Here is a 26,733-nt window from a genome sequence, read left to right as displayed (position 1 = left end):
AGGCAACTTGGATGAGGAAAACTCTGACATGGGCCTGGGAGACTTCTATTGGTGTCAGTAGGATGCCCACTAGGGGAGTCTTTTACACTTATTATCTTTTTACAGTTCTTTAATTAGTGCTTTATAGCTATACATAAAAGTGAAATTAGCTTCATATATGGACATAGTTTGCTTGGTCAGATTCATTTTTCCATGGTTCTCTTTTCCTGTCCCTCCTCCCTCGCCCTCAGTCCTCTTCCTCTGCTCCACTGATCTCCCTTCTATTTTCATGAACTTCCCCCTACCTTTTGCCCCTCATTTGATCTAGCTTCTGCATATGAGAGAAAATATTTGACCCTTGCTTTCTGAGTCTTATTTTACCTAGCATAATATTCTCTAGTTCCATCCATTTACCAGCAAATGCCATAATTTCATTCTTCATGGTTGAGTAAAACTCCATTTTGTACACTCATTATCTTACACTCATTATCTTAATGCTCAGACCATCTCTGGGGTTTTGTTGCAATTTCCATTTTGACCTATGGGGACCATAGATGCAGTGTGGCTCAGTGTGGTGGAGCTGGGTTCTAGTGTAAGTCAACCCAGCTAGTAAAGGGTGGGACACCCGTTCCACTCAAACCATTGCTGCCAATTTCTTGAACACCAGGATCCTCGGTTCTCTCAGAGGTCAGGTGATTACAACAACTGAGGTGTTGTTTTGAGGATTAGCAGAATAATCCAGTGGGCCTAGTTCATGTTTTATAGCTATACTGACCAGTGCAGTCACTAGCCACTGTGGCTAAACTGAATTAAGTGATAGAAACAAAAAGTTTGGTTTCTCAGCAGCACTAGCCCCATTTCAAGTGCTCTATAGCCACCTATGTCTAGAGGCTACATGCTGAGTAGCACAGGCACAGAGCATTTCCAATATCACAGAATGTCCCATTTAGGGCTAGGATGCAGCTCAGTGGTAGAGCATTTGCCTAGCACGCAGGAGGCCTGGGTTCCATCCCCAGTATCACAAAAGCAAAACAGAGGAGCAGAATGTTCCATTGGGCAGCACCATTCCATATCATTAACTTGGATTTTCCATAATGGTCAGACTCTAGGGCTAAACAAAACCATCCTGTTTGTTTGAAGTGGAAGCTGAGCTTGGATGTTTACTTGCCAAGGTGAGAATCAGGTGAGGACACTCATGGAAGTGCATCCTTTGTTCTCCAGAGATAGAAAGGAGTGATATTTGTGTCCCAAATTCAGAAAACCTATCTATGAACCAGGTAGTTTAGCCCTAAAAAGGTGGAAAGTTCATGCCAAGGAAAACCTCCAGAGAGGACTCCATTCTTTCCATTGTGCACTTAACCAGGAGGCTGCAGAAGGTGTGGGGGGCAGATCCCCATTTTGTCAGCAGAGGAAACATTCTTCTGAGGTAGAGTTTGGAAAAAACAACTAATCTGTTTTTCAAACAGATTTTCGTAAATAACTGACAGGAGATGGCCTGCTTCTATGGCAGTATTAACCCAAGTGTATGAGTGTTAATTATTAAACCTTTTAGATTTCTCTGATATTCTAATCCGGTCACAGAATGGCTAAGGCAGCTTTAAGTGGAGGGTGGATTTTTTTTTTCTCAGTTTGCCTTGTGTTTTCCATCCAGAAGAATGTTGTGGCTCCTCTTTTTCCTGGTGACTGCTATTCATGCTGAACTCTGTCAACCAGGTAGGTAGCCTTGAAACTTAAAAATAGACTAACAGTTTTCTAAATGATTGACAAGTCATTGACTGAAAGAATTCTTTAATTTTCTAAATCTGCAGGCATATTGTGGCTTAAAAGTTGAGCCTGTGACTGTTTTAAGAGTTTGAAAGAAAATTTAAACCATCTAAGGTCATTGCCATCGAACTTTCAGGGGCGTTTAGGGGCAGTTTACTTGTAGTTCTGTGTTCTGTTGATTTTAGTTCATTAAATACTAGGACTTAATGGGCTATGTTTTGGCAGATTTTATTATCATTTACGGCTCTTTTTTCTTTCTGGCAGATGCAGAAAATGCCTTTAAAGTGAGACTTAGTATCAGAACAGCTCTTGGAGATAAAGCAGTAAGTGGAAAACATGCATGTTCATTTTAAATTTTGTTAGCTAATGACTGTGCTTTCTTTCTCTGATAATGGTCCTTTCTCTGCATAGTAATGTTAATATATTATTTCTAAAGACTTGAAGTCTGATCTTTTCTAAAAGTAAAGGTAAATTATAGAAATTGTTTACAGTGGGCTTGCCTGAAGTGTATGCTATAGTATATGCTGGAAAACATGTGACGTTTTGTGATACCAAACAATTTAGAAAACTTGAACCTCTCAATCCAGCATCGTGTACCTAAGGAGACTGAGGGTATGGGTTGGCTCTGCCTCTCATTGTTGTGGTCATTTGAATTTTGTCAGCTTGTTTTCTAGTCATGGAAAAGAAGGAACAGTATTACATACATAAAGTCTTTCATAGCACAAAAATTCCAATTCTAATATAAAGTTTAAATTCTACCAAAGTGTCAATAACTAATGTATACTTATGGAACTGAAGTTTTTAAAAATACTTACAAGGCCTCTGTGGATATAGAAACAGTAAAGACTACTTAAATTAATAAGATCATATCATCAAATTCTAGTTTCAGCTTCCCAGTGTGATGTGCAAATTTCTCCCCCAGTAGGTGACATTAAGATGCTTTACGCTAGAAATCAAAATGAGTGTGCTAAAATAATTTAGAGGTATTCTATTGCAGGCCAATCCACCAACATATTATTTTATTTTCACTTGGTGAGTTATAATTGTTAATAACAGCCAGAATTGATTGAGAACTTAATTTAGTTTTTAGCAGGGAACCTTCTAAGCACTTGACTCCTATCAGCTCACGTAGCCCTTTACAACTATTTGGAAAAGGTAGTGTAGGTACTCTTATTCCCATTGGATAGGTGAGAAAATCAAGATGCAAAGAAATGAACTGACCATTTCAGGATCTTAAGCCAGCAAGTGATAGAGGTAAGATTTGAATCCAGGCAGACTGACCGCAGAATCCACTCTCTACCCTATCCCCTAACCCAGCGTATAGGGTTTCTCATCTAAGATCCTTAGAGTCGGTGCCATGCTGGATTGGTGGAGATGCATTGACACTAAATTCAGACTTGTCCTGCCCTAGGGGGATTATAGTAGTGGGGAAGCAGTCATCCATTAAAGATGTAGTAAAGCAAATGCAAATGTGAAATCTTGACAGAATTATAAGGTTTGGCCTCATCAGGGTCCTTAGAATCCAACACTTCTATAAGGTCTAAACCGTGAGTCAAAGTGGATAAAAGAAGGAATGGCAGAGGGAACAGCATGGGTAAAACCTCATTACAGGAAGGAACTTGCCAAGCATGAAGGACAGAAGGAAGGCTGAGGTGTCTGGGATTGGGGCAGTGAAAAGCAGAATGGCACATCACCATGTTCTTAGTTTCTGAAGGGGACCAGGCACCAGGCCAGGGAATATGTGGGCTGCCACGTTAAGGAGTTTTGTTTTAATGTGAAGGAAGTGTTTGAGAGCCTCGAATGCTGTTGAGAGGCCAACCAAGACGAGACTGAAACACACTCATTGTGTTAAGCAATGTGGAAGTCAGTGGCCACTTTAGAGAGAGCTGCTTTTGTGGATTGAGAGAGCCAGAAGGCAGATATTAGAGGGAGGGTTGTAAGTGGAGTGACGTATAAATGGGTGTTGAACATGTGGAAACAGAAGTATGGACAACTCCTCTGAGCATTTTGACTGAAGGGTAGGAGAGAGATGGTACATGAATAAAAGGAAGAGTGAACAAAGTGATTTATTTTTACTGTTGTCTCCATGGGGAAAATTTGAGCAAGGTTTAAAAAAAAGTCATTGGACAGGCTCCAGGTAGATTTGAATACACAGAAGAGAGAGGGGAAACTCATATTGTTTAGATCCTCAGAGGGGCCCAGGAGGCATTCCTAATAGGGGTAGAGGGGATAGCCATTGATAGGAGAGGAACAGCATGTTTGGTCCTGCAAGGGAGAAGATGGACAGGATGTGTGTCAATGGAGGAAGTTTTGTATCTTGGTGTCAGGAGGATGAGGGAGTTAAAATTGATGACTTGAGATGTATCTGTAAATTATAAAGCAACAGTATCTAGTGAAAGTGAGATGTGAAGGAAAGCATTGTAAGTTAGGAACCTGTAGGAGATTGAAATAGTCATGTGAGCCATCAGAGAGACAGGAAAACTAAGGGGTTCCCAGGCAATTTGGGGGTAGGTCATTATGAATTTAGAGTTAAGCCAACAAGCCCCGTTTTGTGACTTTCTCCTATTATGTTGTGTTACTCACCTAACACATGGGGTTAGCCATGTTTTGAGTGTCCTGAGATGTATGCAAAAAGCAAGGTGAGCTGGGATATTAGGGCCTTGGCATAAATGTTATAGAAATGAGGAACCAAGGAATCTGAACCAATGGATGAATAAATACAACTAATATGAACCGGTAATCTGTGGAGTCATATGTGATAAACATATAAAGATGTTTTCAGTTTCACATACTTTTTTGAGCACCTGTTATGTGTCAAGTATATGTGCAACAGTTACTTAAGCTCCTGTGAACATTTTTGTACATATCTTTTCCACATGCTTTCTTTTTGGAGAACTGCTTACCCAGGAGTGGAATTTTGGGTCAGAAATTATTCATATGTTTAAGTTTTGGCACCTATTTCCTTATCCTCTCTTAAATTGTCCATTTTCTTATTATGTACTACATGTGCTTGATTGCTTTTTTAACTAGAGACTCAGTGAAGCATTTTGAATGCCTTCATGGAAATATGCTACCTCCAGCACTAGCTTTTAATCCTTCCACCCTTACTCAAGATAAGTTGGTTCCACTGGCAGGATACCCACCTTGATGTAGTCCTGTTCTGATCCAAATAATTGGGGCTTTGCTCTGTGACCCAAACAGGACTCCTGCTGAAACAAATCATGCTCTTGTTTTTAAGAGGAACCAATGAAAGGACAGGAGATTAAGTCAAATCACCTCCAAGATCTGAAAAGCAATTTAAATTCATGCTTTGACAAGTTCTACCTAGCATCTTCATTGTCATTTGCTGTATTGGGATTATCATTCTCACCTATACTTGAACAGGCTCATTCCCCATCTCCCCAATTTGAAAACATGTCATCCCTGTTTGAATAGCATTTGTATACTGTTTTTAACTGGAATAGTTTCTTCTTTATGTTTTGTTCTTATTAAATTGAACTATAGTTACTCTTATTCTGGGTAAAATTGATTTTGGAAACAAATACATTATTAAAAACTAGGTGTTATGCCATGAACCAGTTACCTATTTTTAAACTGTCATACTATAATACAAAACGAAAAGTTCAATTTAAATGATTGAAGGAACATTTCATATAGTATCTAAGTTTGATTAAAGTGCAATATTCAATACTTGTACCTGAGAAAAGATATTGAGTTGTTCTTTGTTGATGGCATCATATTACAGAGTTATATAAGATAGGACTGAAAGAGAAAAAGGTAAAGAAGAAGTGATTGAATGGAGGGAAGGGAGGGGGAATGGGACTAGGAAAGATAGTAGAATGAATCAGATATAACTTTCCGATGTTCATATATGAATGTGACCAGTGTAACTCCACATCATGTACAACCACAAGAATGGGTACATGTATGATATGTCAAAATACATTCTACTGCCATGTATAACTAAAAGAAGAAATAATAACTTAAAAAGAAGAAGAAGTGATTGAAGGAAGTTTGAAGAATATGATCTGGTAGTATTTAGGAAAAAGAGAAGAGGTGAGATTATAAAACTTCTTATCCAGAGAAGGTAATTGAGTGATGTTTTTGTTATCATTTAGTATAACCTGTTTTTATCTACTCTCCACCCTCCACCAGAAGAGAACTGGACGTAATGTGTTTTTAAATGTTTCCTCAGTCCAGAGTGAAACCCAAATCCTGACAATGTTCTCATGATATACCAACCCCTCCCCAACCCAAATCCTCTCCTTCCCTCAGCCTTTACTACTTTCTCCCTTTGTTTTTCTGTTTTAGTTGCACTAGCTTCCTGGGTGGCCCTTAAACATGCCAGTCCCCTTTTATCTCGTTTTTACATTTGTTATATGAAGGAACATAATGAGTCAAATATACTGTATGTATTTTCGAGGGCTGCTATGACAAAGTACCACAGACTGAGGGGCTTAAGCAACGGAAATTTATTTTCTCTCAGTTCTGGTGATTGGAAGTTAAGATCAAGGTGTTAGCAGGGTTGGTTTCTTCTGAGGGTCATGTGCAAACGATCCATTCCAGACCTTTCTTCTTGGCTTGTAGATGGCTATCTTCTTCCTGTGTTTTCACATTGTCTTTCCTCTGTAAGTCTGTGTCCAAATTTCTTCTTCTAAGGGCACCAATAATATTGGATTAGGTCCCACCCTAACACCCTCCTTTTATTTTAATCATCTCTATAAAGACACTCTCTCCAAATTTGGTTACAATCTCTGGTACTAGAGTTTAGAACCTAGTTTCCAACTAAGAAAACTGTGTTGATCCTTACAGTAGAGGGAAGGGAAGAGGGGGAGGAAGGAAGGGGAGGAAAGGGGAAGTACTGGGGACTGAATTAGAGCAAATTATGTTCCATACTGTTATAATTATGTTGAAATGAATCCTAATATTATGTATAACTAAAAAGAACTAATAAAAAACTACTGATCTGAATAAGGAAAGGAAATTGTGAGGGAAAGTCAGTTTATGAGGAGGGAATAGAGAAAGGAAGGAAGGGAATAGCCTATATGTGGCCAGGATGATTTATCCAAATGCCTTATTGACTGACTGGCTACTAATATTGCAGGTTCTAAGAAAGACAGTACAACAGGAAACACACCAAATTTGGAATTATAGAATGTCTAAAAAGCCCTATTCTGGATGTTATGGTACATGATTTATCATGTTCTTGTTTTCTGTGTACAAAGAAGATGGGATGGGAGTGTGGAGAATATGAGAATGAGCATAGCAGCTAATGGACCATATTTAACCCCATATCTCTCTTTTCCTTCTCTGTCAGTATGTCTGGGATACAAATGAAGAATATCTCTTCAGAGCAATGGTGGCTTTCTCCATGAGAAAAGTTCCCAACAGAGAAACAACAGAGTAAGCAAACAATACAAAATGTTGATTGACTATTTGCAGTATTATGTGAGACAATGGATTATTTTGATCCTTGATCTTGAAAATAATTTTTAGCCAATTTTAAGGGATCCACATTTTTATTAAACATTAAAAGAACTTTTGTAATGTAACTTGGCTTAGCACTTACATCATGTTACAATGGTGCTTTTTTGTTCAATAGACAATATGAAGGTAACTGACTTCCAAAATCACAGCTATATGTCCTAAGCTTTCTGTTTACATTGTATACATATAATTGTCCTTGAAGAAGGGTGGATAGATGGATAGATAGGTAGTAAAGGACTTTATTTTCATCTTGAAAATAGCTGAAATAAGTATAGGTTCTTTCCCTAATTGGTATCTATCATAGCATCTTGTCAGTTTTCTTAAAAGCACATAGTACAATTTTGAATAGTTTCACATTTTTTCTATTATTCTGGAGGAATCTTCTCTTTATGGTATTTCCTTTCCTTACTATTCATGATGAGGGTAACACTCCTGGTATCTCTCTGCTCCTTCTCTCGTGCCTCCCTTTAAGAGTAAATGTCTTATCTGATTGGTAAACTGGAAGGAGAACCTGGGTGTGGGTTCCTTTCTCTTTGGGAGCTAGCTTGCCCTCCTGCCTCCCACCAGATATTCTCAGTGTCACTTTCTAGCTAAGTACAGAACCAGATCCCACTGGCCTGGGGAGACATACACACAAGTAAGACTATACTTTTTTTTACAGCTGAGGAGCTTTAGATTGATAGGTGTCACATATGGAGTGTTCAGTATCTCACATATTACTCTAGTACATGGTGACACCAACCTCAGCTCAGTTCTCCGAGACAGTATGGGTAAATTTACTTAATTTCAGGAGGTTTTTTTAAAATTAGGAAGACAATCCTGCTGATCAAAGTCATATCCTCTGACCTATTATATAATATATATTGTTTTGGTCTGTTATCTGCTTTATTCTTTTTTAAAATCTGCTTCATTCTTTAGTCTGAATTCTATAATGATTCAGAACCTGGTTGGTTTCCCTCAAACTCATGATATCTATCTGATGCATGGACTCTGAATATAAAGCATAAAAAAGAAGAGTGGAATTTTAGGAAGCAAAATAAATACATGGTATATGTATTTGCATGTGTGCATGCATGTACATGTGCATTATATATAATATATATTATATATATATATATTATATATATCTGTAGTGCAGCTTGCTGAGTTGCTGGGATTATAGGCATGTGCAGTCATGTGCCACTGTGTCCTGCTATCTACCGACCTATCTGTATTTTTTTTATTCTTAGATGTTTATTTTCTTAGTAGAACTTCAAACTACATGAGACAAAACTGACAAATTTACAGCATTTGCAATCATAGTTTTGGATTTGAATACCCTTTTCTCAGCAATCACTGAAACAGATAATCAGGTTATAGAAGACTTTTTCAATGTTTTTATTAGTGCATTATAGTTATATATAATACTTATTGGAGTTCATTTGACATAGTAATCCCATGTATATTTTTAACATATATTTTTAACTAAAATATTCCACATGATTCAAAAAACTACAAGGAGATGTATAGTAAAACAAAATTTTACCCTAGGTAAATTTGGTTCCTGTTTTAGAAAAAAGTATTTACTTTTATGCTGTAAAACTGCAGCATTCTTTTCACAACTATTTATAACTTTTTCAGTAAAAACAGGTGATCACATTACAAGAAATTGAAAAGAAATAAAAGCCACTGCTTATCTGGCAATGCTAACCCATGTGGTTTCTATGTGTTCTCTACTACTCCTTGTAAGCAGGTTTTATACGTTGCTGTATTCATTACTTCCTGTAAGTATCTTCATATTACCTGGTATGTGGCTATGCAAAATATTCCCTTTCTTAGGAAAAATTAACTAAATATGTAACATTTCAGATTAATATTGAAGAAATCACCTTTGGAATGTTTTTCTTCAGAACCTAAGACATTGTAAGAATCTGTGAATATCTGAACAGGTGACACAAAATGCATTTTACTTGGAATTGGATACCTAGGATATCTAGAAGCTTTTGTTGCCAGTTGTAAATATCAAAAAGTACAACACTAGAATAGGGATCAGTAAAGTTCTTCTGTAAAGGCTCAGGCAGTGTGAGTCCTGGCAATACTGCTGTCAGGGAGAAGAGTGATAAGCAGAATGTGTTTGAGATGTAATACATGTACTGGACTTTATTCTACATTCCCTACCATAAAAAACAAGCTGCATTCCTAAATGCACAGGCTTCTCCTGTGCGAAAAGGGATATGTAATGCAAGATAGGGTTGAAACTCACTTTGCAGAGAGTCTACCTTTTTCTTGTGTAGTGAATGGATGAAAGGTACCAGTAGTTCAGTTAGTGGATCAGTTTCAAAATCATCAACTTTTAGAGGTCTTTTGGTGCAAATGTGGGCAGAGGGAATTCTGGGAGTATGGCAAATATACTTTCTAGAATAGTTTCAGGGATCCAAATCTTGGACATTGGCTGCTTATTCATTATTTTTTTCTCCTTCCTTGATTATCCATAAATGTTGCAAAAGACTTTGAAGATGCTTTTCAGTACAAAGAATAAAATGAATTTCATGAACTGAAACTAAATATATTCAGGTAACAGAATAATGAATCCTCTCTCATTTCCACCCACCTTTGAGCCACTCCTTATACAATAACTCACATCAGGTTTGATCATCACCAGTGATACAGAGCTCATTCTCTCCTGAGAAGGCCTGTTTATATTTGGAGACCTAAATTGGTATATACTTAAGGCATAAAATATGACTGGCTCAGAAAGAGAATGTGACTTCTAAAGAGAGGTCCTGGCTGCATCCACGCAGGACTTCCCAGAGAGCTGATCTGGTCAGGGTATCATGACCCGGTGGGTGGTGGGAGGCAAGCCTGGGATTCCCTAAGAGGGTCAGAGGGGCAGTGGGTGTGGGCCTGAAGAGAGGGCTGTGAGAATTCTGCTCCCTTCCCCACGGGGCTTAAGGGAGAATGGGCTCCTGTGCACACACCAGTGCAGCCAGTCAGGGTGAGGACAGCTGGGTCCATGAGGATTAGATGGTGTCCATTCCATACCAGAGCTTATGTGTCTACAGTGATATCCCCGCTCATTTGCCTGCTACCTCAAGTCAGGTAGAGAACTGATAGAATCAGAGGGTGAGTCTGGGAAAGGGAGACTGACATTATTTCCTGGTTGGATGCTCCTCAATCAAAGACATTCTCAGGAATGTCCACTTGCCACCAGAATGACAGCAGCTAGGCTTCTAGAGATAGGAGGGCATCCCAAGTCACTGAGTGTGCAGTAGGACAGAAACTAGCACCAGCCTCTCAGCTGGAGAAGTCTAAAGGTGCAGGACTGGCTTGAGCCACCTGCGGTTGGGGTGAAAGAGGGCAGCTCTCTGAACAGTCAGTACCTGAGTACATTCCTGGGCCCAAGAGGAGGCTTCCAGCAGGAACTGGATAGAGTCACTGCCTATTGGGCAGAAAATCAACTGCAGGGCAAGGCAAGGTGGTGGAGTGAGCTGGAGGTGCACCATTGGAGGTCGAGCCACAGGCGGGTGGGGGGACTGGAAGAAGTCAGAGTGCATCACCCATGTGTGGGGTACCTGCAGTGCAGAGGTCCCCAGAGGAGTCCCCAAAGGCCCCCAGGAGCACTCTGAATGGCGAGCATGTGGATGCCCACCACAACCAAGGACCACTAAGAGCAAGAGGGAGCCACAGAGGGCACTGGCCAGGGAGAAAGCACTTTGCCTTTGCTTGTCTGTCTGATCCCACACCTCCTGCCCCCCACTTCTAAATGAGTAAGAATGAAGCTGGGGGAGGGGAGTGTGTGCAGGGCGGACATGGAGCCTGGAGGGTAAAGGGTTGGAGCCCTCACGAAGGATCCCTGGTTGAGCCAGACCTGCTGGAAGGAGAGCAGCTGTGGGTTCGAGGCAGGAGGGCAGTTTTGATGAGGAGCCGGAAGTGACAGGAAGGCTACGCCATCTGCTCCAGATGTCATTTGGTGACAAAGAAAGCACTGACCGAGTGGCCAAAGGCAGTGGTGTGAGAAACATCTACTTCTTCCTTCATCGTGACCGAGGAGGTCAGCGCCATGGAATTAAGTACCCTGCAGTGAAGGCCTGCTTTGTGCTGGGCATGAGAGTAGGAGGATGGGTACACCCCAGGCCTGCACCCCTGAACTTGGCTGTGGTAGACATAGGAAGATAGATTAACTATGAAAGAAATCAGGTAATTCCTTCAACCATCATTATTTACAAATTTTGACAAATCAGTTTCTTGATGTTTGCTGGGTTTTCTTAGAAGCAGAATGGAAGATGGATGAAAAAATGAATTTAAAAGTAATCTCTCGTTTCATTAGATTATGTTTAGTTTTTCTTTGGAGTTAGATTGATGACAGCAACCAGTATTTTCAACTATTTATGATATGATTTAGGCCAGATTTACTAAGAGTTTCACAGAATTTTTAAAATGTTCTAATTTTCTAAGGAAACTATGATCTACACTTACAGTTTATAGTCTATTTCCCAGGGAAACTGAGAAATTTATCTGTATAGTTTATGCAAAATTTGGCATTTAGATAATTTATTACTTTTAGCAATAGAGGTAGAAGTGTAACTCAGGCTTGGCTTTCTCTGAGTTAAATGGTTTAGGGTATGTAATGGATTTCTTCCTCTACTTAATTATTCAGGGATAAGTCTTGTGATCTAAAAAGGAACAACATGCTCTTGTATCCACAGTAAGGTAAGGGGATTAACGGTCTTGTGCTTATAAAACAGCAGCCTGGCTCCCATTTATTTCTTCTGATTTCCGGAAACAAGAACCTGATTCTTACCACTCCTTGGAAACCGTTGGCCTTGTCTGGCCCCATTGAGAATGGCAGTAGAGCCAATTCTTAGAGAATTACCTTCAGACCAGGGCTTCTCAGACTTTAGGAGAGGGAGGGAGCATTTTTTCCTTCTTTGTAGCCATTTGCTTAAAGAAACCACTTGTGTATGTGTTAATATAATTTATTGGTTAAAAAAAATTGGTCAGCCAGGTGCAATGGCGCACACTTGTAATCCCAGCAGCTGGGGAGGCTGAGGCAGGAGGATTGAGAGTTCAAAGCCAGCCTCCGCAAAAGCGAGGTGCTGAGCAACTCAGTGAGACCCTATCTCTAAATAAAATACAAAATAGGTCTGGGAATGTGGCTTGGTGGCCATGTGCCCCTGAGTTCAATACCCGGTATCCCCCACCAAAAAGAGTTACACCATTGGTCAGGGACTGGGGTTGTGGTTCAATGGTAGAGTGCTTGCCTTGAACATGTGAGGCACTGGGTTTAATCCTCAGCAACACATAAAAATAAATGAATAAAATTAAGGTATAAAAAAATAAATTCTTTGAAAAGCATTGGTCAAAATGATTATATTAGTGAACTCAATTCCATCGGACTCCATATTTAAAAATTGAAAATGTAGAATTTGTATTTAGTGGTGCTAATGGCATTTCAGTTTATTTAATACATCAAACATATTTTACATTTTTTGTTTTTGGTGGAGATTGAACCCAGATCTTTGTGCATACTAAGTGGGTGCTGTACCACTGAGCCACATCCCTAGTCCCAAAACACACTTTTAAAAGGTGTTTAATTCAAGAAGGTCTTATTGGTTGATTGGTTCTCCATCCTGCACAGATCTTGAAGGACATTCATTGTAGTCACATTTGGAAGAAAGACCAGGGGAAATCACACAAGATGTACATAATCTATAATTGGAAGGAACTGTTATCATTTTATTCCTTAATAAATTAGCTACCGAACTTTCTACAATTATTCTTCATGTTACTTCCTTTTAAGCACCATTTCCGTCCCACATTTACAACTCCTTTTGGATCACCACATCTATAGTATATCCAGGATGCTTCTTTCACTATAGTTTTTGTGTTATATTATGTCTAAATTTTTGAATCTGGGTAAGGGAGTTTTGCCTTCCTTTCCTCCCTTATTTCTTATTGCAGCCCCTACTCAACTTAGTTTTTCACAAGGTCTTTTTTAAAATATTTTTTAAGTTGTAGATGGACACAATACCTTTATTTTGTTTATTTATTTTTATGTGGTGCTGAGGATCAAACCCAGTTCCTCACATATACTAGGCAAGTGCTCTATCACTGAGCCACAACCCTAGCCCTTTCACAAGGTCTTACAGCAGAAAATTCTAGAAATAATGAGATGTTAACCTTATTTCTTCCATTCATTCATTTTACAATCACTAAGTCCCTTAAGGAGTAGAGAAGCTCACAGCACAGGGTATGGACTTGGACTTTGTCCTCATGTTCCAGGACCCAGAGAATTCTGTTGTGTTGCAGGACAACAAACTATTTATTTGGTAGTCTCCTTGGCTATCTTCTTGCTCACAGAATTTAAAAGTGTTTTCTTCACTTGGACACTGTGAAGTTCAAAGCAGAGCAGAGATTATAGACCCTCCTGACAAAGACTAGACAAGCTACATGAAATCTAGAAGCCCTTTGCCTTCCTCACATCCTGGGTCCATTCTCAGATAAGGCATGGAGTTATGTGCAAATTATGGCATCTTGGGAGTTACTGGCTTCCATTTTGGTTTTTGATGTTCTAGTGAGCTCAAGGCATTGGCCTTGGTATTGAAGGGTCTAAGCATCCCTAAACTCTTGCACCTGAGACTATAGGAAGTCTAACTATATTGGCTAATCAAGGTTAGCTCTCAGTAAATGTTGATGAGTGAATGAAGCATGCTTAACTTCCTGCTCTTAAACCAAGGCCTGTATACAGTAGACACAAGAAAACAGTGTCCCACCCCCTCATTTCTTCTTCTTTTCCTTAGTATCCTGGGAAAATTCTTCCATGGTTGATATGGCATTTAATGGCCATAGTAGAAGTATCTCCCTATGCTGGGTTTTGCCTCTTAGTGGGTCTCAGTTTCTTATTCTGGGGAAGCCAAGACATCAGTTAGTTTTGCACAGCATCATCCAAGCAGGTAGGAAGCCCCAGCCTATAAGGGTGTCTCCATTTTCATCCACAACCTTTGCTTTCTGTCTTGTCTTTGGGGATGCACTTTCCCTTGGTGCCTTTCCCACAACCTTACAACTTTAGGAAGTGGGCTTATTAATTCCTAGATCAACTGCCTATGTTTAACCAAAATATAAACATGTCTCTTCAGTTTTATATATGTGGTTGACATTTGTAGATCAATGGGTTACTTTTTTATTATTAAGACATTAGAGGAATCATATCTTTGGGCAGAACCATTATGTAGGGAGGATACTTAGTATTCTATTGAAGAAGATTCCAAATGGCTGAAACTATGCACTTTGTTAATACAAATACTTTAATACTTTGTGTTACTATAATGAAATACCCAAGGCAGACTGCTTTTATAAAGAAAAGAGGTTTATTTTGACTAACAGTTCTGAAGGTGTAAGATCAGGGGCCCATGTCTGGTGATAGCCTTCTTGCTGGCAGTGTCTTGAGGTAGAACAGGACACCACATGGCAAGAGATGGGGATTGTTCATTTGTGTGTGTGTGTGCGTGTGTGTGTGTTGCCTCTGGTCTCTATACCTCTCCTTATAGAGCCATTGGTTTTCAATCATGGGGGCTCCACCTTGATGATTTATATAATCTTAACCACCTCCCAAATGCCCCACCTCTAAACACCATAGTTGGGTTAAGTGTCCATCCTCATAATATCTTAAAATGGGGATTAAACTTCAATGTGAGTTTCAGAGTGAACAAACTATATTTAAACCATAGCAACCTCTTTTCCTAATATCAACCTTGGAGAAAGGATGGGTATAGTGTTTCTTAAGACATTAGGACAGCAGGAGGCATTCTAATAAATATTTCATACATTTGAGTATATAGCAGAGCTAATTTTTTTTTAAATTAGGTAATTATTAAGGTCATCCTTATTCTGATGGGTACCAATATCTTGCATTTGAATATAGCCCTTTGTTATTTTTCTAAGTATGCATGTTTTCTCTTTATCAATGAAGCTAGTAAGAACTTTTTTATTAAAACATGGCCTAGTTTTTTTTCTTGTAAAAAAATTTTATTGTACCTAGGCAACTTTTAAATAACTACTTTGTTCTTATATTTGTGTTTGTGCATGCACATATGTATGTATTTAATTTGGAAACATTTAGATTTTACTAAAAGGTCACAAAGACAAAACAGACAGGTCCTGTGTTCTCCGTTTGGGGAGATTTTGTATCCTGCCCACCACTGCTCCCAAGGATATTTGGAAATGTCTGGAGAGATTTTTTGGTTTTCACAATTGTATGTGTAGTACTGGCATTTAGTTTGTACACTGCTCTGTACCATACAAAACCATAGACAACCCCTGACAACCAAGAAGTATCCAGACCACAATGTTAATAGTATTGGGGTTGAGAAACCCTGCCCTAGCCTGTTTCCCTAATAATATTTTAAATAACCATGGTAGATTGATCAAAACAGAAATCAATACTCATTCAATATTATTATTCAACTATGGACACTTTTAATATTTCTCCATTTTTCTACTAAGGTTCTTTTTTCTCTTCCAGAATCTGCTTCTAATCCACTCTGTGACAGTTTCTGTCTTCCTTTGCTTTTCATGACCTTGAAGCTTTGGAAGTTGATTTAGAAGTGTTTCTTACTTGGGTATGGTACTGACCCACCCATGGAGCATATGGAAGTGGGGTGTGTTGGGGATTATATCTATGGCTGGAGAGTACTGTGGTATTTAGAGGGTGGAGATGAAAAATGATCAACATGATGCAAGACTCAGGACAGTCACACCTAACAAGGAATTTCACAACCAAAATCCCAATAGCAAACCCCCACTGGCACACTAAGAAATTAAACCCTTCTTAGTAACTCATGAATAATGAAATGACTTGTCTCAAATCTAGTATTTGGCAGGTAGTAAATTTCAAAATGAAAGCTTGATTTTTAGGGTTTTAGTCTAGGAACTTTTTGTACCTAATAATTACTATCTTAATTGAAAATGGAGGGTTGAATATTTTCAGCAACAATTTAAATCTTTTGGAAATCTTTACTACTAAATAGTTAAAATATCTTCATTGTATTTCCTGAGGTACTATATTAATCTATGACTTGCCACCCAATGGGAACACTGAATAAATTTAAGTAACTCAAATTCATTGTGTGGGATAGTGTAGTTATGGGGACAGAAGAGTGTATTTGGGGTCGCAGGTGCATTGATGGAATTGTCTGTATCCTTCTGCATAATTTTCCTTTATAGAACTTGCCTTTCCCCCAAGTGTATGTTTATTTACTTGTTTGTCTTCTGCCTCCTCCTCCCTTAGAAAGCAACCTCCACAGGAAAAGTGGAGTTTATTTACAGCTGTATTCTCTCTCTGATAGGGAATACCATGAAACTCATGTTTAAATAATATGTAGCTGGAAAGAACAACACAGACAAGTATCCAAATGACCCCATTCCTCATTTCTGGCCTTCTTTATTATGCCAGAAATGTTACTTTGTATTTGTTTAATTTATGTAAATGGCATATGCCACACACAATATTCCTCATCCTATCTTTTTCACTTGATGGTATATTCTGAGATTTGTCCTTTTATGTAAAAAATATGTAGTTATAGTTCAGTGCTTTCAACCCAAGGATGATTTTGTCCTTCAGGGGATATTTGACAATGCCTGGAATTTGTCTTTTCTTTTCTTTTTTGGGGGGAGGGGAGTACTAGACCCTTAGCCCTTTTTATTTTTATTTTTTATTTTGAGACAGTGTCTCACGAAGTTGCTTAGGGCCTTGCTAATTGCTGAGGCAGGCCTCAAACTTGAACTTGCAATGCTTCTGCCTCAGTCTCCCAAATCAGTGAGATGACAGGTGTGCACCACCACACCCAGCTCTGGAAGTATTTTTGATTGTTGCAACTGGCAGTAGTACTACTGATATCTAGAAAGTAGAGGCTGGATTTGTTGTTAAACATCCCACAGTGCACAGGGTATTCCGTCAACTTAAAATTATGTGACCTAATTGTGCTGAGCTTGAAAAGCTTGTCTACTTCTTTCCTTTGATCTGTGGAATAATATTCCCTGGATACCATATACCATATTTACATTATCCATCCCCCTACTTATGGGTATTTAGGTTATTCTGATTCTTTGCTAGGATGACAAGTGCTGCAGAGTACATTCTCATTAGTGTCTGCAAGCATTTTTTGTAGCTGTACTCTGTACTCTAGAAAACACTTCCAAATGCCACTCCAAAGTGGCTGGACCCGTTGGCTTCCACAGCACCACCCGATTTCAGTTCCATGCATGGCTACCAGTACTTGGTATTATTTAACCAATTTGAAAAATTTTAAATAGCTCATTTAAAAAAACAATTTTGCATGTCCTGCAAATGTAACCAGATAACAGGAATTTTTCATAGCCCAAAGTACTCTACAGGAAGTTGGTGGAGATATTTTTCCCACTCCTAATCCCCCAAAGGTGGAAATGATTTTTTGTTAAGCATGCACCACTTCGTTTTGTTCATATCTCTGATACATAAAAAATCACACTTTTTCAGAGAGAAAGCTTGACTATTTTTTGCCAGTAGAGGTCAGTGACGCTCAATAGTTCTCCACCAGTGTGATTTTTTTTTTTTTTTTTTGACCTCCCTATCCTTAACCTTAGTAATTATTTGAAATTACCTGGAGACACTGTTGATTGACACGGCTGTGGGTGTGCTACTGGCCCCTGTTGGTCAGAGGCCAGGGATGCTGCTCAAACCCTCCTATGCACAGGACAGCCCCAACCACCAAGAATGCTCTGGCCCCAAATGTCAACAGTGCCAAGTGGCAGAAACCATGCTGTGGAGTCTTTGAAGAAAGCACATGACAATCTCTAGTAAGGCAAAACTATTATTATTACTACTATATAAAATAAAAACAAACACTTAACTAAGCAAACTGGGCACGTGGGGGGAAGGCCACCTTCCTGGCGAGCCTCCTCCCAGGAAGAAGGCAGGAGCCGGCTGGCAGGGGAAAGACCAGGGTTGTGATCTCAACGGTCCCCTTAGAGCGTGGGCCCTCAGGGTGGGGAGAGGAGGTCTGGGGGTGGCAGACCTGTGAGCCAGAAGCAGTGCCAAGTGAGCTGTTGGCTCAGGGACTCCTGTGGGGGCAGAGGGGTCAGTGGATAAAAGTTCTGTGGTTTGGAGCCTCAGAAGAGGGTGGCAGGGCTCTAAGTCTTAGGAGCCAAGGAGGTCGGAGGGCTGCATGTGCCGGGGCTCAGGAGGGCTCTCCCGGTGTGGCCCCTGGGACGGTGGGGCCTGTGCTCCGGGACTTGCAGCAGAGGGTGCGAGAGCATGTCTTGGGCTGGCGTGGGACCTTTGGCAGGTGGGGCAGCAGGCAGGGAAGGCCGCGGGCAGGCCGGAGGGCAGGCCCCGGCTCAGTCTCCTCCTCACAGAGGCAGATGCCCAGGAGCGGACGCTTCTGTTCAGCGGCCCCGGCCGGGGCTCGAAGGACGGCTGCACTCCGTTTCTGACGACCGGCCTGAAGGCGGACGGCCTGCGCTGCGGGCTCTGCCGCTGCCTCTTGGGCTCGGGGTCCTCAAACCAGAGCGGCCCGTCGAACTTCCTCTTGCCTTTGTTGCACCGGCTGAGGGCCTTCAGCACTGTCTCCCTGGAGCAGGGGTCTGAGGCCGGCTGCGGGAGTGGGCACTTGTAGAGGCTCGCTAGGCCTTGGGGGTTGACCTGGCCTTGGACCGGGCTGCGGGGCCAGGCGGGGTCCGGGGCCTTGCCAGGTCTGCGCTTCCAGCGTTCGTAGAGAGCGGGGGTAAGCTGAGGAGTCAGGAGCAGCCAGAGGGGCAGCCTGAGCCGGTTGCACCTGGCGGCCGGGGTGCCCGCCGCCCTCCGGCCTCTGGCGCGGTGAGCGCCATGCAGAACAGCGTGGAGGGCTTGGGGGCGATCCCAGGGCTCCGGCTGCCCCAGGGTGGGTTTGCTGAGCCCCGGGTCCTGGGGACGGCGGGAGGGCCTGGGCCTCAGAGGTCGGTGCGGCTGTCCGGGTCTCCTGGGCCTGCGAGGCAGCGCTGCCAGCGCGGCCTTGCGTGTGCCCAGGCACTTGAGCAGGTACCTGCTCAGGTAGAGGCCCATGTGAGCGGTGGGCGGGGTCAGTGTCTTTAAGTAGGGATCTGGTTCGGGACGTGTGTGGTCGAAACCCTTGGCGAAGGGCACAGGGTTCAAGTGACAGTTGGTATCCAGGGGCAGGCAAAGCACGTGCGGCACCGGTTACTGGCGTCTGGCACCTGCCAGTCTCGTGCCCCACGGACACGAGGACATCACGGGGCGCAGTGGCAGCGGGAGGCGCCCCATGCTATCTGGAGGGCAGGGAAATCTCAAGCCTCTCCTTCCCATTGCTGCTACCAGACACAGCCCTGGGCAGAGGGGCCTTGCACCCAAGTCTACTTCTGTACCTGACATCATCATGGAGAAAATATAAGAATTTCTCCATATAGCTATTGACAGAAGGGTACTCTCTTTCAACATTGTAAAAATGACTGTAATAAAATGGGATGCTCTTTTAAAGAATAACAAATAACTAATTTGCTCTTGTTCCATAAAGGTGATTGATTTGTTTCATTTGTATGTGATGGATATGAATGCCATTTTTTCTTATTTTGCTCTTAAGAAAATACTGAAAGCCATCCAGGATTTATGATTTAGCACTGTTGATTTTATATGAACTCTCCTATAATTTTGAGCCTTCATGCATCCTCATATAGATAGTCTTTTCTCTACACACCAATATCATTTCTCTCTTTTCAATTTTATGGGTAATTCATGTGTATAGAATAGAGTGAGTCACAGTGCCATTTTGCATCTGAAAAGCATGTAACTACAAATCACAGTGTTCAAAGACTGCTGGTGAATTGATAATAACACTTGTTTGGAGGTCTGTTCAAGGCAATATAAAAGCAACTGTTCTTTAGAACTGTTTCCTCAAAAGTACAGGCTGAGGCACCTCTTGACGTGTTCCCCCTGCTCGGGGTTGGGTATGGACAGAAGTTGAGGCAGACAGTGCAAGTATTGAGTCAAGAACAGGCAACAGATTCTGATTGAATCTGAGAGAAGAAGGTAGAGTGGGCAGGGAACCAATAAAGTTGATGAGGACATACCAGAGGTATCTGTGGTTTAGAGAGGGACCCAGTGTTGAAGCAGGGAAGCTTTCAGCTAGTAGATGGTAGGGAACAATATCCTTAATATTCTCCACTGCCTAATTCCTTTTTTATTTTTGTGGCAGATTCCTTCATAAGAAATGATCCCTGAGTATATGATTTTAAAACAATGAGAATTTCCTATATCATTTTTTCTTACTAAATCATTCTTTCAAATGGTAGAAATGACTTTTCAAACATAGCTAAGGTGAGTCATAAAATGATAATTGCATCAGAGGGAACAGTGTAATGCCATTTTGGATGATATTCTTATGATGTGTTTTTTTCTTTCCATTGTCTACAGAATTTCCCATGTCCTACTTTGCAATGTTACACGAAGGGTGTCATTCTGGTTTGTGGTTACAGACCCTTCAAAAAATCATACTCTTCCTGCTGTTGAAGTACAGTCAGCCATCAGGTAATCACCCCTAAATATGCTTTCTTTTGGCCAATTGACTTGCTGATTAACTCAACAATTTTCATAGGTGTTGAAAAATTCTCACTCTGCTCCACATTTCATTCATTGATTATGATGTCAAAGATTTCATTTTGTTAATTTTTATTAGAGATTAGAGGTAGACCATTGGGCTGTCATCCAGGAGCAATTTTATCTTTGAAGAGACATTTGACAATGTGTGGACACATTTTTCTTGTCACAACTGAAGGGGAGGTGTGCCACCAACATCAAGTAGGCAGAAGCTAGGGATGTTGCCAAACATCTTATGATGCCAGTACAGCACCCCACACAAAGAATTACTTGACCCCAAAGTCAATCATGCTGTAGTTGAGAAACCTGGGTTTAACTAACATTAGCTAAGAATGTGTGCTATTGTCTTCTTTTGGCAAGAAACCTTGTGTGGCTCTATTCTGTAATGGTTCATCACATTACAGGCTGTCAGGAGCCAGAATGCCTAGGTTTTTAATTTTGACTTTGTCTTGTGATAATTATTTGAATACAGACAAGTTACCTACCCTTTTTTGGCCTTCCTCTCATCATCTGTAAAATGTAATTATGGTACCTCTCTCCCAGAGCTACTGAGGTTAAATGAGTTAATGCATGTAAGGAGTTTTAAAGAACAAATCATATCTTTGAGTTTTATTTTAAAACCAAGAAAAATATTGTCATTTCTTGGGTCTCTAGAGACTTATCTTTAAAAGGTAATGTAACAATAAAAGTAAAATCTTGACTCATACAAATTAAAAATGAATACTACTGAAGATTTTAATGTCTCATTAATTAATGGGGGAACCAATAAGATGTTGAAACTATTTCACTTTTTTTTTTTGGTACCAGGAATTGAACCCAGGGATACTTAACCACTGAGCCATAGTCCAGTTCTTTTTATTTTTTATTTTGAGATAGGGTCTCGCTAAGTTGCTTGGAGCTTCGCTAAGTTTCTGAAGCTGGCTTTGAACTCAAGATCCTCCTGACTCAGCCTCATGAGCTGCTGGGATTACAGGCGTGCACCACTGTACCCAGCTCATTGAAATTATTTCAAAGAAACTTCAAGGAACCACATGTGTATAGGAATTAAGAATGATGAAATACATTTACAAACATATGCATCAGTCTATCTATCAGGCAGTGATGAATCATGTTCCACCAGACACAGTTCATTTGATTTTCTATAGACAAGAATCATTTGCATTATGTTAGTTTTCTAGAACTTACAGATTTGCAAAATAAAAGACATTAAGATGTGGAAATTGCCCAAAAAGTACACTAAGAAGGAAATTTGGTAAAAAAAAAAAAAAAAAGTAATCTCTTTTGCCCATTTCAAGTGGACAGTTTTTCCTCCTTGGGATCATAGCAAACATTCAAAAGTAAAACTAATTTTTTATTTTCAAGAAGTAGAAGAGGTGGTACATGCCTATAATCCCAGCGGCTTGAGCGACTGATGCAGGAGGAGTGCAAGTTCAAAACTAGCCTCAGTAACAGTGAGGCGCTAAGCAACTCAGTGAGACCCTGTCTGTAAATAAAACACAAAATAGGGCTGGGGATGTGGCTCAGTGGTTGAGTGCCTCTGACTTCAATCCCTGGCACCCTCCCCCCGCAAAAAAAGTAGAAGAATGCAATTTGGTTTTATTTCAATTAATGCACACTCTATGTGTCTCAGAGTTGATGGTGGGCAAAGGTATGTTTGAAAAGTGAGTTCAGGAAATAAATGATTTCCTCAAAAGGAAAGAACAAAACAAAGTAACCATCCCTACAAAAGATTTACAAGTTGCTGAAATGCATATTATTCTCTTTCCCAAGAAGAAATGTCTAGTGAAAGAACTCATTTGCTGTCTATAACATATTAAGATGATGAGTATTTAATCAAATGCCAAAGATTTTTGTGAACAATTATCTGTTTTTCTTGCTGGATCAAAGGTACTGAGGATCATAGCAACAGAGAATGACTGAATCTATTCTAATAAGGGGCTTTGAACTAAATTATTTTTGCGTTTTTGCCACAAAGAATACATTAAGACCCACCACTTAGGGAGTAATAACTACTAATATCATATTTCATGTTGAAAGAGATTTTGTTCAAGTCTTGTGATCTGGAAGGGCTTCTGGGAAAATGAAGGCACTGTAGTTAAACTAGGCTTCAGTTGATGTGAGGAGGAAGAGTGAGTGCTTGGGGTAAAGGTAGGGGAAGTAGATGAATGTCAACCAAATGTCTGTTTCAGATGTCTTAAAGCTATGTAGGAGGTAGCAATGGTGGATAGGATGAGAATTTATATTAGGACCAAGTAGGGCATACCAGACGTGGATGAAAACAAAAGAAACAGTGCCAAGAAGAAAGAATAGAGTGGGGAGGGGAAAGGAGATGGTACCTAGAGGGCATTCACACGTAGGAATTTCAGGGCTGAAGAATCTATGTGGCTGGACAAAATAGTTGTACCTCATATGTGCATAACATTTTCTGGTTCGTAAGTCATGTCTTATGCATCCATGGCATTTAATTTTAACCCCACTAATTTTTGAACATACGCTCATTATCCCTGTTTTAGAAATGAAGAAATTGGGGATCAAGGAGATTTATTGATTTGCTAAAGCTTTTTAGTGTTTTAATCAGCTTTTTCATTGCTCTGACAAAAAGGTCTGACAAGAACAAGTTTAGAAGAGAAAAAGTTTATTTGGAGGCTCAATGTTTCAGAGGTCTCAGTCCATAGGCAGCCAGCTCTATTGCTCGGGGCTGGAGGTGATACAGAACATCATGGTGGAAGAGTGTGGCAGAAGGAAGCAGCTCACACGATGATCAGGAAGCAGAGAGAAACTGTACTTGCCAGATATAAAATATATACTCCAAAACCACATCCCCAGTGCCCACCTCCTCCAGCCACATGCTACCTGCCTTCAGTTACCTCTCAGTTAATCCCTATCAGGGGATTAATTCATTGATTGGGTTAAGGCTCCATAACTCATCATTTCACCTATGAATATTCTTGTATAGTCTCACACATTGAGCTTTTGGGGTACACCTAATATCTAGACCATAACACCATGCTAGAAAGGAAAAGAGTGAGGACTTGATCTGGGCATGTTCCACCACATCTACAGTGAATTTAAATCTATTCTAGAGTTTTCACACCTTTGGAATGATGCAGGGAAAGGGGCAACCATTCTAAGGTGTATGCTATTGCTCTTTTGTGAGGATCTGGCAGAAGTCAACTCTGGTCCTAGTTGAAAGATATCCACGGTGACTGATGCCATCTGGGGATTCCTGTAATGGAGGAGATTTAATCTGTACCTGAGCCAGAATTTCCATTTAGCCTGAGAGGTGGTAGAATGTATTTCCAGCCTGGAGTGCAGCAAAGGGTTGACCAACCAGGGGGATAGAATCAGTGTGCAGAGAAACTTTTCATTATTCTCTGAGTTATATCTTAGTAGTGGGGCTCATTATTTTGTGGAAAGGTTCATAGCCCCAAATTATCAATATTTGATTATGAAAAGAAAAACATTCCATGGTTTGATAAAAACATTTAAAATATCCCTTGCTGTAGATCACCTGTCCGCCTCAGTATAGGGTGTGTGTGTGTTACTGGGGATTGAGCCCAGGGCCTCACACATACTAAGTGGTGCTCAAACACTGATCAGCACCCCAGCTCTCAGCATAGATTCTTTTTCTTTTTATGTTTTAGATTTTTAATTTGCTAAAGAAGGCCTCCTCTGATGCACTGGTGCTGGTCTGTGGCATTTCTCAAGTCATTACTTACTATCAGGCCTAGACCTGGGCTGTCCAGTACTGAAACTGCCAGCCAGGTGTACCTATCAAATACTTGAACTGTGGCTAGTCCAAAATGAGGTGTGTGCTAAGTGTAAAATACATGCCAAATTTCTAAGGCAGTACAGAACAAAATATGAAACAACTCAATATTGATTATATTGAAACTGTATTGTTGAAATTATATTTTCTTGGATATATTAGGTAAAAATACATGATTAAAATTAAATTTACCTGTTTCTTTTTTTACTTTTTTTTGGTGAAGCTACTAGGAGACTTTAAGTCACATAAAGTTCATTTTTTGTTTCTGTTTTCCAGGCTGCTGTAAAGGTAGATGAAGTCTATTTGTATAATGTGAATTCAGTAAAGACCATAACATATCTCCAAGGAATTGCCTCATCTAGTTTGTAAATTCCGGTTAGATACTCACTTTTTTGTTTTCAGTTAAATAAGTCTTTGCTACCTTTCTAACTGCTGTCACCACCAAAAATACAGGGAAATAAAGGGAAAAGTAACACATTTACCTTTAGATTTTTCTAGATTTTTGGTTTCCTGAACCACCATTGCCTTTAGTCATATTGAACTGCTTACAGTTTACTGAACACGTCATACTCTACCATGAGTTCATTTCTGTGCTCACTAGACACTTTGGTCTAAGGAATTCCTGTTTTTCTCTCAAAGCATAGCTCACTATAACATACTTGGTCCTCTCCTCCGCCCCCACTGTGCCTATATCTGCCTCTTTCACAGAAAATTTTGCACTGCACTAATGGTGTGGATATACTAATTTGCTACCCTTCAAGGCTGTAAGCTTCTGAGCATTTTTATTTCATATTGTATCTCCAGCACCTAGCAGTTATATGATACTGAGCTAAGTTTTTGTCAAATGTTTGTTGAGTTAATGGGAAAGAAATCAAGTTGATGGATCTGAAGGAACTCTTGGTTCATGTTTTCTTTTCTGATCCTGGTTTTCTTCCCATTCTTTTCACTTACGTTTTACATACAGTTTTATCTCATGGGGCTGTTGATATTTATGTAAGCCACCTTAAATAGAGTTCTGTTACTGTAATCTAGAAGCTATTTCTCAGGAGGTAAAACATGTTGGGCAGATTGGTTTAAAGCTCAGGACTTTTAGTTAGTTCTGGGACATTCACAATAATTCAGGTCAGCAGTGTAATAGACAGGCTTCTCTGGCAGCCAGCACTGCAAATTATTAAATGAAACCACAGCACGATTGCCTTCAGCAAAATTTCTAGTCAACCTGAGTCTCCTGCTAGGAGGATGCTTTGTTTATAGAGATATTTATAATCATGAAGAGACAGTTCTTATACTTTGTTTCCAGTGTTTTTATTGTCTTATTTTCTTATTTTGTTTTTGATTATGATTTAATTTTAGAATGAATAGGAACCGGATCAACAGTGCCTTCTTTTTGAATGACCAGACTCTGGAATTTTTAAAAATTCCTTCTACTCTTGCACCACCCACTGACCCTGCTGTTCCCATCTGGATTATTATATTTGGTGTGATATTTTGTATCGTCATAGTTGCAATTACACTACTGGTTTTATCGGGGATCCGGCAACGAAGAAGGTAAGTTATTTAATGGAAATAATTTAAGAAGTATTTGCTTGTTTTCTCATAACTTAGAAAAATAAGATTTTCCTCTGGCCAAAGGTAATGCCTTAAACATGAAAAATTGGTGATTTTCAAAATATCACTTATTCTTTCATCTTTTTTTTAAGAGTTCAGTGTATCCCTTGCTTAATGAAGCTCATTCCATTACTATCTTTATTTCTGTTCTATACCATATGAATTTTTCTTATCTGTGTTGTGATTTTCTAAGCTGGATACATGTAATGAAGCAGAGTTTTTGAGTAGATAGAATTAATCTTTGGTAATAATTCACAGCCAAATACCAGCAGTTCCACAATTCTTTGAATGTCTCCCTACTTTGGCTTGCCTATTATGGACCCAGGGCCTACAGTAGGCCACCCTCAATGGTATATAGAACTGTGTTTCTCATGGTCTTTGAATCAACTCCCTATCACCCAGAACACTTGTTTGAAATGTAAGTTCCTTGACCCTATCTCAGACTCACTAAATTAGAATCTCTGAAAGTGATCCATTTCAATAAATATATAATTTATTCTAATTAGTTTTGTTTAAGAGCTTT

At 40.0% G+C, this 26,733-nt stretch overlaps 1 protein-coding gene across 1 annotated transcript in view; it reads left to right on the top strand.

Annotated features, from left to right (window-relative positions):
- The first annotated feature begins 1,569 nt into the window (after nt 1-1,569).
- The window catches only part of Cltrn (collectrin, amino acid transport regulator), a 43,333-nt gene continuing 18,169 nt past the window's right edge, over nt 1,570-26,733 (top strand). The window contains exons 1-5 of the mRNA XM_047536390.1: nt 1,570-1,692; nt 2,008-2,066; nt 7,061-7,146; nt 20,651-20,764; nt 25,956-26,150. Of these exons, the coding sequence (XP_047392346.1) occupies nt 1,635-1,692; nt 2,008-2,066; nt 7,061-7,146; nt 20,651-20,764; nt 25,956-26,150 (512 nt within the window). The 5' untranslated portion in view covers nt 1,570-1,634. The remainder of the gene's footprint in view (nt 1,693-2,007; nt 2,067-7,060; nt 7,147-20,650; nt 20,765-25,955; nt 26,151-26,733) is intronic.

The sequence above is a fragment of the Sciurus carolinensis genome, chromosome X, assembly GCF_902686445.1.
Source record: "Sciurus carolinensis chromosome X, mSciCar1.2, whole genome shotgun sequence".
Lineage (NCBI taxonomy): Eukaryota > Metazoa > Chordata > Mammalia > Rodentia > Sciuridae > Sciurus > Sciurus carolinensis.
This window is presented reverse-complemented; position numbering and strand designations above follow the sequence as displayed.